Genomic DNA, 14,586 nt, shown 5'->3' on the forward strand with positions numbered 1-14,586 from the left:
TTGGTGTTACTGTTCCTTTAAGGTGAGCAATCCACGGACCAATAAAAGCTGGCGCCTCAGAAGATTGTTAACCTGCGTATAGAGGCTTTTGCACAACCAGTATGCGGCTGAAAATGGATCAGATATCTATGGGGCAGGTTAGGAAATCCAGCTACATGAGGGCCTCTTCAGTGTAATAATCCCAAAGGGGTATGAGGAGCTGACCAATCAGATCAGACCAATTTAACTCAGTATGTAGGAGGCCACATTTATTTATTTATTATTGGGTAAAGATCTGTTCTTTACAGGAGCAGGTTGGCCCTTGTATGCCCAGATCTTTTAGTTTAGTTCTCCTTTAGCCATTTTCATGCTTTCAGGTTTTTCACTTTCTACAAAATTTTAAATATTTTCATTCCCAAATTGTGCACCCACCATTATTTCCTGCATTGGGATCGGTAAGTCCAGGCTTGCTAAGCTGCGCCAAAGCAGAAACCCTTATTGTGTTTCACAGCATGGAAATACACGTAAAATAAAATATCAGGAGACCCCATCTGTTTTTGCACACTGGCTGTGCCCATGTATACTGCAGCTACCTTAGCCCACTCTCTAACTAAATTAAGCCAGTCATTATTTTCAGATATTTACAAAGTAGCTACAGATTCTGCATTGTTGTACAATAGAAAGGGTGTAAATATCATACATACATAGTGCTCAAGCAGATCAATACAGGGGGTAAAGAGGGCCTGCTCAATAGAGCTTGCAATATAATTACCATAAATTCGTTGTGCATAGAAATATCTATATTTTATAATTTGATTCCTGCCTCACAATACATGGCAGCTGTAGGCTGACACAGAACCGACTGTAACATGTTTGATTGGCTTTGCCCTCTGGGTGTTTTCCTGGTATTCTGATTAGAAGCATAAATGAATATATGTACCGGGCCTGCGTGGGTGTTGTGACAGCTGTCAAGTGACAACAGCAAAACGCCCCTTTGTTTAAGAATATCTCCAAATCAGTCACATCGGCAGCTTCTCATCAGTATGCAGGAAAGACCGGCACGTTCCCTCTCCCTAATGCATATTCAAAGCATCTAGATTTTGTTTATGAAATTGCTGAAGTCATGTGGTACGCAACAAATAGGCACCTGTGAACCTTAAAATAACTGACGAAGTGTGCAGAAGTTTATTTATTTATTTTTTTAAGGTAAACTAGGTTTGTACTATATGGGCTTTTACTATATGGGCGTTTACCATATGGGCTTTTACCATATGGGCGTTTACCATATGGGCTTTTACTATATGGGCGTTTACCATATGGGCTTTTGCTTTATGGGCTTTTACCATATGGGCTTTTGCTTTATGGGCTTTTACCATATGGGCTTTTACCGTATGGGCTTTTGCTTTATGGGCTATTACTGTATGGGCTTTTACCTTATGGGCTTTTACCATATGGGCTTTTAATTTATGGGCTTTTACCATATGGGCTTTTACTATATGGGCGTTTACCATATGGGCTTTTACTATATGGGCGTTTACCATATGGGCTTTTGCTATATGGGCTTTTGCTTTATGGGCTTTTACCATATGGGCTTTTAATTTATGGGCTTTTAATTTATGGGCTTTTACCATATGGGCTTTTACCATATGGGCTTTTGCTTTATGGTCTTTTACCGTATGGGCTTTTGCTTTATGGGCTATTACTGTATGGGCTTTTACCATATGGGCTTTTGCTTTATGGGCTATTACCAAATGGGCTTTTGCTTTATGGGCTTTTACCATATGGGCTTTTGCTTTATGGGCTATTACCATATGGGCTTTTGCTTTATGGGCTATTACCATATGGGCTTTTGTTTTATGGGCTTTTACCACATGGGCTTTTGCTTTATGGGGTTTAACCATATGGGCTTTTGCTTTATGGGCTATTACCATATGGGCTTTTGCTTTATGGGCTATTACCATATGGGCTTTTGCTGTATGGGCTTTTACCATATGGGCTTTTGCCATATGGGCTTTTGCCATATGGGCTTTTACCATATGGGCTTTTACCATATGGGCTTTTACCATATGGGCTTTTGCTTTATGGGCTTTTACCATATGGGCTGTTACTGTATGGGCTTTTGCTTTATGGGCTTTTACCGTATGGGCTTTTGCTTTATGGGCTATTACTGTATGGGCTTTTACCATATGGGCTTTTGCTTTATGGGCTTTTACCATATGGGCTTTTGCTTTATGGGCTATTACCATATGGGCTTTTGCTTTATGGGCTATTACCATATGGGCTTTTGTTTTATGGGCTTTTACCATATGGGCTTTTGCTTTATGGGGTTTAACCATATGGGCTTTTGCTTTATGGGCTATTACCATATGGGCTTTTGCTTTATGGGCTATTACCATATGGGCTTTTGCTGTATGGGCTTTTACCATATGGGCTTTTGCCATATGGGCTTTTACCATATGGGCTTTTACCATATGGGCTTATAATAAGGTAAACAGGTGATATTTGCAAGGTACAGAGAAGGTAAGTAATCCGGTTGGCCCAGTGTTTGAGTGCTGAATAGGATTAGCTATTAACATGGGCAAATAATATAACTGGGTTGTTAGGCTTTTAGAGCTGAATGCTTGTGTTGTAGGAGTAAAGGTGGCCATACACGCACCGATAATATCGTACGAAACCTGGTTTCGTGCGATATTCGGTGCGTGTATGGTATGTCAGCGAGTCGACCGATATCGCAGGAAGCTGCTGATATCAGCCGACTCACCGATCGGACCAGTTTGAAAATTTTGATCGGGCGCCATAGAAGGCGCTTGACCAAAATCTCCCTTCAGCGCTGAATCGGCAGAAGGAGGTAGAAATCCTATTGTTTCTACCTCCTTACCTGCCGATTCAGCCCTGAATGGTGTGTGGCGGATCTGACGATGTTTTGCACGAAACATCGTCAGATCGCCACGTGTATGGCCAGCTTAATAGTGATGTACTGAGAGAGTGCATTAAGGATAATCTCAAATAGGAGCCACCTTGTAGTTTTGGAAATGTTCAAAAGCTTGAATCATCGGCTGTACACACTCTTACACCGTCTCTAAACTTAAAGGGCAACTAAATCTTTTCTATGAATTTCAAATGTGGCCCTAGTCTCCAATTTTTGCCTTTGTTGCAGTCCCCCTCATCATGTTGGCCCCCTCTCCTAAAACAGAACATATTAGCAACCTGCAGCGTGGCGTAAGCTTTCAGCTGGCAATTTGCCCCTTTATTACCACTAGGCCTGAGGTAAGAATGTGGAAGGAAGGAAAACTAAACCCCCCAAACAATGTAGGTCTCTATAAAAATATATTGCATTCGTAAAACCCTGCTTCTTCTAAATAAACCAGTTTTATAAAAATATACTTTTTTCGTAGTATGTGCTATTGGGTACTCCTAAATAGAAAATTGCCATTTTAAGAGTGCCCTCTGTCTGCCCATGGACTCTCAGTGGCCCCAAACTGCTGCGCAAATGCTGTCCTGATTTTATAGGGACAGCATGATAATTCCTTGTTTTTACTACCCCGCAGTACTGCAGTCATTACTAGTGGGCTGTAGATCAGCAGCACTTGGTGCTGGAGGGTTTCTCTCGTCACATAATTATCCCATTTATATAGTCCCATTTTATTTGTTACTTCTCTCTAATAGCGCTGTTTTTTTCCGTCACATTAGGCTTTGGATTTCATTTATTTTTTTTAATAGCTTCACTGGTTTTTATTTCTTCTGCTTCAGCCAGGGTATCTTATCTCTCTCGCTGTCATTACTGCATAGGTCATGGGTCTCTCCAGGCACATAAAGGGCTATTGATCCTGCTCTGTGTCTTTAAGACAAATGCTCTGACACTCATCTAGCTCATTGGCACTTATTATTCTAAAGCTTTTATAATGATGGCACAAATGGAGCATATTTCAAGGGGAACTCCAGCTTCCAAACAGACATTTAGTTAAAGAGCCCCACACAACACAGAAACCCCTAATATACCTGTATCTGTATACCTGTATATCGCTGTAATTAGTTCCTTCCAAAAGTATGAAGAAATACTATTTTTATATGCTGAAATCCATCTCCAAACCAGTCTTCTCTTTCTGCATCATTTAAAATCCTGGCAGGGGAGGAGGGACAAAAACATTGATGTTACAAATTGTAACAACAACTCCACAGCTTACAGACAGCATGCAGGAATTTCATAACCAGCAATGAATTGCACTGTCTTATTTTATTCCTTATTGCCATCACGTGTACAGGCACTAAGGAGGATGCAGGCTGGGGCAGTCAACCACTGTTACAGAGTCTCAAAGTAGTCAGCCAGATCAGCAGGAGAACAAGGGGAGCCAGGCTTAGGTAACTGCTCTGCATCATTTGAAATACCACAGAGGAGGAGGGACTAAAACATTGATGTAGTCAGCCAAATCAGTAGGGAGAACAGGCTTCAATAACTGTTCCAAACCATATTATTACATTAAAAGTCATAAAAAAGCTGCATATTTTTAAATGTATATTGCAAAGTTGCTTGAAATTATTTTTACTTTTCAAAAAGCTTAAGTTGTGTTTGGGTGAAGTTCCCCTTTCATCTGGCTTTACTGCCAGTGGATTGGGTGGAGTTCCCCTTTCAGCTGGCTTTACTGCCAGTGGGTTGGGTGGAGTTCCCCTTTCAGCTGGCTTTACTGCCAGTGGATTGGGTGGAGTTCCCCTTTCAGCTGGCTTTACTGCCAATGGGTTTGGTGAAGTTCCCCTTTCATCTGGCTTTACTGCCAGTGGATTGGGTGGAGTTCCCTTTTCAGCTGGCTTTACTGCCAGTGGATTGGGTGGAGTTCCCTTTTCAGCTGGCTTTACTTCCAGTGGGTTGGGTGGAGTTCCCTTTTCAGCTGGCTTTACTGCCAGTGGATTGGGTGGAGTTCCCTTTTCAGCTGGCTTTACTGCCAGTGGGTTGGGTGGAGTTCCCTTTTCAGCTGGCTTTACTGCCAGTGGATTGGGTGGAGTTCCCTTTTCAGCTGGCTTTACTGCCAGTGGATTGGGTGGAGTTCCCTTTTCAGCTGGCTTTACTGCCAGTGGGTTGGGTGGAGTTCCCTTTTCAGCTGGCTTTACTGCCAGTGGGTTGGGTGGAGTTCCCTTTTCAGCTGGCTTTACTGCCAGTGGGTTGGGTGGAGTTCCCTTTTCAGCTGGCTTTACTGCCAGTGGATTGGGTGGAGTTCCCTTTTCAGCTGGCTTTACTTCCAGTGGGTTGGGTGGAGTTCCCTTTTCAGCTGGCTTTACTGCCAGTGGATTGGGTGGAGTTCCTTTTCAGCTGGCTTTACTGCCAGTGGATTGGGTGGAGTTCCCTTTTCAGCTGGCTTTACTGCCAGTGGATTGGGTGGAGTTCCCTTTTCAGCTGGCTTTACTGCCAGTGGGTTGGGTGGAGTTCCCTTTTCAGCTGGCTTTACTTCCAGTGGGTTGGGTGGAGTTCCCTTTTCAGCTGGCTTTACTGCCAGTGGGTTGGGTGGAGTTCCCTTTTCAGCTGGCTTTACTTCCAGTGGGTTGGGCGGAGTTCCCTTTTCAGCTGGCTTTACTGCCAGTGGGTTGGGTGGAGTTCCCTTTTCAGCTGGCTTTACTGCCAGTGGATTGGGTGGAGTTCCCTTTTCAGCTGGCTTTACTGCCAGTGGGTTGGGTGGAGTTCCCTTTTCAGCTGGCTTTACTGCCAGTGGGTTGGGTGGAGTTCCCTTTTCAGCTGGCTTTACTTCCAGTGGGTTGGGTGAAGTTCCCTTTTCAGCTGGCTTTACTGCCAGTGGGTTGGGTGGAGTTCCCTTTTCAGCTGGCTTTACTGCCAGTGGATTGGGTGATCCTTTGGGTCATCCCCAAACTGACCGATACCCATAGTATATAGTCATTGTGCCAACTTCACTTTGTACATTAATATTGATAACGTCCGTGGCCAGCTTAATGGGAAAATGCGGTTCACGGTTCAACGAACGAAAATCTTTCTCAATAAAATAGATTTGTTTTCAAAAATAAAAATGACCTTTGTGCTGTTGCCGGTCCTTATATGTCTGTGTCCTCCGTGCAAGCAGAGCTCGAGTACAGTAAGTGTGACATTAACATATGGAAAGCTTCAGTTTTATATTAACGCTAATTATTTTGTTCAGTCAGCTATTTCATTATGCAAAATACTGCAGATTTTCAAGCCATTGCTACCCCCTTGTCAACTCTATGTATATTCATGAGTGAGAGTTGCTTGTCACCTTGTTCATCATGTTTGCCCTGTAGAGACTTATTTGGGCAGAATACATTGTGTTTAAAGAGGCTTCCAAACCAAAATTTGTTAAAGAGCCCACACAACACAGAAACCCCTATTATACCTATCACTATAATCTGTTCCTTCAAAAAATAGGAATAAATACCATTTTTATATGCCGAAGCCAAGCTGAAAAACAGTTCTCCTCTTTCTGCATCATTTGATATACCAGCAGGGGAGGAGGGACTAAAACATTGAAGTTACATTGATGTAGTCAGCCAGATCAGCAGGAGAACAGAGGACCACTCTTCATTAACTGATCCAAATCATATTATTACATTAAAAATCATGAAAAAGCTGCATATTTTTTAATTGATGTTTATTGCAAATTTACTTGAAATTTTCTTAACTTTTCAAAAAGCTTAAGTTGTGTTTTGGGTGGAGTTCCCCTTTAAAATCACCAGCTAGGTGCCCCCATAGCTCATATCAAGGTAGTAACAATGGTTACCATCGGTAAAAAAAAATAGCAGTACCTTTCAATTGTCAATGTGCTGTTTCATGCTGTAATGATTTTTACCAGCGGAATCATTAAGCTTCCCATTAATTTTCATTGGGTTCATTTAACACATTGCTCATTAATTTCCTGGGGCATAACAGATCAGTGGGGTGGTGGTCGAGCCTCAGCGTGTGGGTGCATATTTTATACACATTTGTACAGAATAAAACTGCATAGGAAAGCAATGTGCCAAATATTCACATGATTCAGCCGGGAGAGAACAAAACAGCATAGGGTGGAGGTTTTTAGATTCTTTGGCTCACAACCTATAATGCCTGAGGTACATAAATCTGAAACAAATAACTTTACAGTGGTCAGAAACCTTGAGATTTTCCAGATCCCTCCCAGCATTGCTAATACTACATTCAGCTTATGTATAGGCCTTCCCTGTTTAGTAGGCACCATGAACATGTAATCATGGACAGGACATACTGCATATTATAAATGATATATAGTATTATTTTTTTTTTCTTTTGGCATAGCCTCACATACCCTGCATCCCTGTTTCCCCCACTTGGAATACCTTATCTCAGTACACCATTATCCATGTGCTTTATAGCCTCTCCTTGCCCTCCATGCTTAAAGCAAATGTAAACCCTTCAAACTATTTCATGTAATATTGCTTTTTTCTGAGCAATTTTACATCTTTTTTTTTTTTTTTAGTTTTCAAGATATTGGCGTTTTTTGCACTGCTAACATGAATCTGACACAAAAACCACCACCTGTTGTTCATGTTGCCAATTGAAAACATTCGGTAGAAAATGCCATTTGTGAGAAAAGGAAAGTCTTGTGATGTTACTGTGCTATGAACTGACCTGAGACAGCTGTCTGATGAATATTCTAAGACTGTTCTCGTCATCCCAAGACATTTTCCAAACACTTTTCTACCGACTGTGAATTTAATAATATGCAGTGCTGGGCATATGGGGGGGTGGTACGGAAAAGACACTTCCGTAAAAGGGGAGCAAGGGTTTAGTTTGCCCCACAATAAGATCTGCTTGGAGTAAATACCAAGGCTTTCTAATCTCTAAAGTGTTGAAAGACCTCAGATTATACCCCTTGACAAAACCAGGTCTGGCACTCTTTACTGCACCCACTACTTTGATCTTGGTTTTTAAGCAGTTGACCTTGGGGTACTTGGTCTTGTTAAGTACATGGTAACGTACTATGTTTTGACCTGGCCTTTAGTAGTTACTTTTTTCTTTATCACCTTTAGTTATATGTAGTGGTGGTATAGTACATGCACATCAACATCTAATTGTACTTAGCTGGAAGCAAACAGAAGAAAGGCACTATCCTACATGGCAACGAAAGCCACTGAATGATAGAAGTTTATACAATTATAGCATTCCCTCCCTGAATCAGTCGTTCTGGCTTCAAGAAGGGGCTGGATGGCTTTTTAGCAAATGAGGGAATACAGGGTTATGGGAGATAGCTCTTAGTACAAGTTGATCCAGGGACTGGTCCGATTGCCATCTTGGAGTCTGGAAGGAATTTTCTCATCCTCTGTGGCAAATGAAAGAAGCTTCAGATGGGGTTTTTGTCTTCCTCTGGATCAACTAGCAGTTAGGCAGGTTATATATAGGCATTATGGTTGAACTTGATAGACGTGTGTCTTTTTTCAACCTAACTTATGATGTTACTATGTAATTGTATCCATTTGCCAGAACTTAGAAAGCTCCCTTGTACGGCTCTATTGTATATACTGTAGCTGTGTTGCTTTATCTTTATGGCATTTCTCTAGGCCTGTGGGTAGCTTTACATCATGCCCTGGTATGTGAGCACTATAATTACTCGTTCCTTTTTGAATATACATAACAGCCTCGCACCAGGTCATTGGCATTCGCTGAATTTTCTGATTTATCTCCTCAGTGGCCCTTTATAGTCCCCAAACAGCACTATGCACCAGTAAATTAGGGACATCAGACTTGAGCTGTCACAGAGTCCAAAATTATTTTGTGCTAAATATTGTGTACAAGTCAGTGGAAGAAGTTTCCACTTTTATATTTAAGTGCAATATTTTGTTTTACTTTTTATGATAATAAAATGAATTACCCAGGAGAGGAGTTTTGGCACCTACTGGTTGGGATTGATCTGATATGCTTCCCTGTTTTTCCTCTCTCTGTAGACTTTGGCGCTGATCATTATTATCTGAAAGTATACATTTGATATAGACCATTTGTTGTCAGACAAAATAACTTGACCATGGCTGCAAGCAGAGATACAGTGCTTTCTTTCATTAATTTTGGTGCTGTCTGTTATTATTTACGTACTATGGAAATAATAAAGGTCTTGGCACCTGTAGTAGCATAATAAAGTTTCATGCTGGTTTTGGGTTAGTGTGCCTCCCAGCCTAATGTTATTGGCTGCATTAATCACTTTCGCATTTGCAGCTCCCCTGTTGGTCTCCCAGTAATCACATACTGTTACAGGCTTTGAAATTCCTCCGCACCTTTTGAGTAAGGTGTGTATTTCTTACAATGCCCACATTTTCAATAAGTTCTGTGATAGGCTATATTTTACTGGCTGTATATGTATTTTGTGCATTTTATCACAAGCAAAGGTAAAAATCACTGGGGGGTGCCTAATATCACCCCAGGCTGGTGCAGTTTTCTCCTTACAGGAGCAGGGGTAAAAGGTAAGTGATTACAATCATTACCTTCCAATCTAGTTATATTAGACAGCTTAAGAGACACCAATACAATAGCAACCGTCTAAATGCCCCCTGGCCTAATGGAATAGAAGTCAAATAGTCAAACCTGAACTTGACTTGAATCTCCTTATTTAAATGATGGGTTTTACCCTTTTAAACTTTACTTCTTCTAACTACTGTTTAAATTTCTGCTTTCAGGTTTACCCAGAGCTGCAGATTACCAACGTTGTTGAAGCCAACCAGCCGGTGACAATCCAGAACTGGTGCAAGCGAGGGCGAAAGCAGTGCAAGAGCCGCACTCACATTGTGGTCCCCTACAGATGCCTAGGTAGGTTGGGTGGTTAAAAAAAACAGGGGTTCTCCAACTCGCATTCAAGTAGGGCACACAAAAGTGCGTACACATGACTGGGTGTCTGATAGTTGTAATAAATATTGTACCCATGCCTGATGTTTCCCATGTTTCCCCTGTTCTTACGCCTGTGGGTTTACTGTTTATTTGTGTGCAGTTATTTGAAGCCTTGGGCATTAGCCTAACGTTTCCAGCTCACTGCTGACAGACTCAATAACCCCCTTCATATATTGTTGTTCATTATGTTTTGCTTTGTACTGCGCTCAGCACTTTCACAGAATAAAGCGGAAATACATTCTACAGATAAGAAAATGGAAATAATGTTCTCTCCCAGGGCAGGGGTTGTTCAACAGTACAGTACATTTGCTGCACTTACCAATACAAAGTGTTGAAATTGTAGGTTCATTTGGTAGTTGAACGTGGTGTTTTTATTCGGTACCTGAATTTAAGTTTTGATGTTTAAAAGTACAGCAGAGGAAGGGCTATCTTAATGGAACTGGATGGATCATTTGAGCAGTGGCATACAGGAAGCTTTTGGCTATTTTGTTGAGTGTGCTTTTTTAGTAGCCTAATGACATAGACCAAAAATCTCCCTCGGTTTTCCGCTATCAGTAACTGGGAAGTGCTTAGCGGGTCAGTACAGCTGTCCAACCAATGGGCCTACCACCCCACCATCTGTGTAAAATTATGCCCATTTGGCATGCCATGTTTGGTACGCTCCCTCTAGTCTAGAACTTTCATGTGACGCACCAAACAACTAAGAAACACTCTAGGAATGCATTTCGGTAATGTCCTATAAGGCCACTAAATAATTGGCCTTGGACCTTTTATCTGCCGTTTTTGTTGCTTTCAAAGTAAATATACACTTTTCCCATGAAATTGACCTATTTTACGCGTCACCTATATTTTCCTTTATGGTTTTATAATTGGATTTGCTTTAAAATCTCATTGTTTTTTAACAACTGAATAGTCTATTTCTTCTTTGTCCCACGGTATTATATTTTTTAAATCCAGTTTAGCCAATTTGGCTGGCAGCTTATATTTCTTTCTAGTTAATTCTAAAATAATATTTGTGTATTTGTTATGGGGAATGCTGGCACTGACACAAGTATGACGTTAATAGAAAGGTTCATTCTTTTAGGGTCTGTAAGTTCCAGAGAATTCTACCTATTGCACAAATCCTACATCTCCTTTTGAATGGAAGCTGTCTGTCTTATGGCACCTTGATAACTATTTTGCCTATTGTGTGTGATTTATATATATGTTCCAGAGTTATATAAGAATCATGCTGAATCTATGTAACTCCTATGGAGTAATTGTGGCCATACAAAGGGCAATAAAAGCTGCCAACTCAGTCCCGCTAGATGGTTTATAGTTCATTGACCCATGTATAGGCCAACCTATTGGATCATCCCAACTCAGCCCAGTCCATTGGTGGCCAGGCTGGTTTAAGGTTTACTGGTTTGTCAACCACAAAAGCAGATGATACAGTGTATGCCCAGTTTAAGGGATTTATCTGATCCCTTCCCAATTCAACTGTGTAAAGTTTACATTTACACTTACATTTACCTCTGCCCAATGATAGAGTCCCTTCTGCACACCAGAAATTTCTACAAAATATAATCTGTTTATTGGATCATCCAGTAAACAGAATATTTCTTACGAACAACAAACAAATGGTAGTAACGCACTCCCAGTATAGGGGAAAATGGCTCTGGTGTGTCCAAGGGAAATGAATATCCACATGAAAAAAATGGAGCACAGTTCCTTGTAATTGATCCCATTTAAGATATAATGAATACATATCGGAGGCAAAACAATCCTAGCAGCTTTAATTAATTCATGTTTAACTGATTTTTTTTTAGTAGACTTAAGGTACGAAATGGAAAAAGTTACAATTATGGAAAGACTCCTTATACGGAAAACAGCATTCTGGATAATACATATATATAATCTTCTAAAAACCATACATTCGCCATAGCCCACATAGAAGCACTGCTAGCTGTAATTACCATTATCTGAAAGAGGCAGCTCTTTATTATTAATTAACCACTTGGCACGTGTGGGTCTCTGAAGCCTTTCTTTGGGTTGTTGTGCCACGGGTAGTGCTTATCCTTCGAGCAGTGAGTGGTGCAGTGACTAATTTACTGGCTCCCGGGAGTGGAAAAAAGATTTTTACAGTGTACGCTTGAAGGGTTGGCTTTTATATGGAAAAATAGATTTTTTTTTTCTTTCTATCAGCGATGCTTCTGTACTGCAGTCATTTTTCTAAACACTGGGATCTTGGCATGTCTTACATGTAATACTTTCATTACTTCATTATTATGCTTTTTATATAGCACCCACATATTCAGGGAATAAAACTGGCAAATATTGATAAAGCAGAATGTGAGAAGGACCTTATTCTTCCTCTCTCCTTTATGTCTTATTTCTCCCTTTTTAATGTTTCCAAGTTCTTGTATTCTCTCGTCTTCTTCTTGTCCTTTTTCCTTTTCTCCCTCCTTGCTATCAACTTGAATTCTTTTTTAATTTTAACATTATGTATCTCCCTATTTTCCTAGCCAGGTAGATGTTAACATATGTGAGGCTGGTGTGTTTAATTTTTAGGGATTCACCTTAATTTTCCCTGTTACCTGCATTAATGGAACAGTAACGCCAAAATACAAAAGCAATTCAAATATAGAGCGATGTTGCCCTGAACTGAATAAATATGTGTGTTTAATCAGAAAGACTACTATAGTTTATAGAAATAAGCTGCTGTGTAGCCATGGGGGCAGCCACTAAGGCTGGAAAAAAGAACAAAAGTCACAGGTTACATAGCAGATAACAGAAAAGCTCTGTAAAACGCTGTTGTATTCTACAGAATCTGTTATCTGCTATGTAACGTGTGCCATTTAGCCCTGTTTCAATTTGAATGGCTACCCCAATGGCTACAAAACCGAGTGTTTATATAAACTATGATAGTGTTTCTGAGCCAACACACCAGTTTTACCAGTACCAGTGCCCTATTCTGCATTGCTTTTCATTTGCGTTACCCCGAGAGTGGGTAGGAAGTTTTCTGATGTTCATAACTATGTATACCACCTAAACAGCACTGGTTTATTATTTTTGTTTTTTGCCCTTTTGTTGCACACCCTCCCTCCAACCTTGCAAAACTTAATTAACTTCCAAGCATCTGTTCACCTGCCTGTTTTGCTGAACCAGAGAAGGGGAGCAACGCAACCTCTCCAGTCCCCGAGGAGCCATTATATAAGTATCTATCGATCTGCATTTTACTTCCCTTTAAAGTAAGCACTGTGGTTAACGTAAGAGAAGTTCTGTAAGTGTCTCTCTATCGGAGACAGCCCAAACAGTTGACATTTACCTGCTTGCTGTTTTCATTTCAAGCCGACTTTACCCTGCTCTAGAAGAGCCAATTATCTAATGGTTTTCTTTTTAGTAATGTTTCCATCATTGTGAGAACATAATGGGAGCCTTGTCTTGTAAAAAAGAGCTGAAGCCATTCCAACAGCTGTGTCTCCGGCACAAATCAATGGCAAAAAGATCCCACATTGTGCACTGTTACATTAATTAGGCAGTTCTGTAACCCGTTACTGTATTGTTAGGAGTGGGTACCTGCATGCTTAATATAATCTTTATCGTCTCTCATCTACTGCGTCCAATGCTGGAAAGTCAAGACATGGAATTTCATGGACATCTTCAGGGCCCAGTTTCTCCTCTTGGTAATAAAGTAGCAGGGTACTTGTCTGTTTTCCCTGGCCCATTTAAAGGAGAAGGAAAGGTAAAAACTAAGTAAGCTTTATCAGAAAGGAAGCTACTTAAAATGGCAGCTGCTATCTTTAAGCAAACAGAGAAAGCTGTTGATTCAGGTATGGTAATGGTTTCTGCAGTATAAATATAGCGTTCTAGGTGGCACTAATGTGGCAAATCTATTGGCAGTAAATTGCCAAAATGACTTTCCTTCTTCTTTAAAACGGTGGCAGCCTAATCTAACATCAAGATTTTGTGTTATTTATACAGCTAACAATACACCATCAAAATCATTGTCATAACATAAATATTTGTGGCTTGTTAAAGCAACATAAGTCTTAACATCCGTTTCTGCCCAGTGGAGCTTACAGTATAGGTCTTGTCACTTTCACGCACACTAGGGTCAATTTTATTAATAGCCGAATAACCTGCGAGTATGTTTTTGGAGTGTGTATGGAAACCAGAGTGCCCAGAGGAAACCCACAAATATACAGGTAGAACAAGCAAACTCCTGCCTGGAATTTAACCAAGAACTAGGCCCAAAGCCTACAGGTCGAGAGAGCTGAGCTCTCCGTTCTGCCCTCTCCGCCCATGACCAAACACTTCCTGGCTTCCACATCTGGAAGCCTCTATGTATATGAGCGTGGGTCTGGAAATAGAGCCGCATGGTCAGGTGGGGGCCAAGAAAACCTAGAACTACCTAGAACCCCGGTGCTGCAAGTTAGCAATGCTTTCCAGGCTTATCAAAATCTTTATCAATAGTAGGGAAAGCTCTGTAACAGGAATATCAATATTTAGGGTTGCCATCTTTTGACAACCTTAAGTCCGGGCAGGGGGTGGGTGGTGATGTTTTGGGGACAGGGTTATGATGGGGCAATTGGTGATTGCCACAACTAAAGGCCCCCATACACGGGCCGATAGAAGCTGCCGATATCGGTCCCTTGGACCGACTCGGCAGCTTATCTGCCCGTGTAGGGGCAGAAACGAGCGGACTGGCCGACCGATATCTGGCCTGAAATTGGCCAGATATCGATCGGCCAGGTTAAGATTCAGTCGGATCGGGGGCCGCATTG

The 14,586-nt window shown here is 41.1% G+C and overlaps 1 protein-coding gene across 7 annotated transcripts in view; it reads left to right on the plus strand.

The window, feature by feature from the left end:
• app (amyloid beta precursor protein) overlaps positions 1-14,586 on the plus strand; it is a 117,292-nt gene that overhangs the window by 42,439 nt on the left and 60,267 nt on the right. For all 7 annotated transcript variants that reach the window (XM_012956722.1, XM_012956721.1, XM_012956723.1 and 4 more), the window contains exon 3: positions 9,613-9,742. In XM_012956722.1, the coding sequence (XP_012812176.1) occupies positions 9,613-9,742 (130 nt within the window). The remainder of the gene's footprint in view (positions 1-9,612; positions 9,743-14,586) is intronic.

Source organism: Xenopus tropicalis, chromosome 2, assembly GCF_000004195.4.
Source record: "Xenopus tropicalis strain Nigerian chromosome 2, UCB_Xtro_10.0, whole genome shotgun sequence".
NCBI lineage: Eukaryota > Metazoa > Chordata > Amphibia > Anura > Pipidae > Xenopus > Xenopus tropicalis.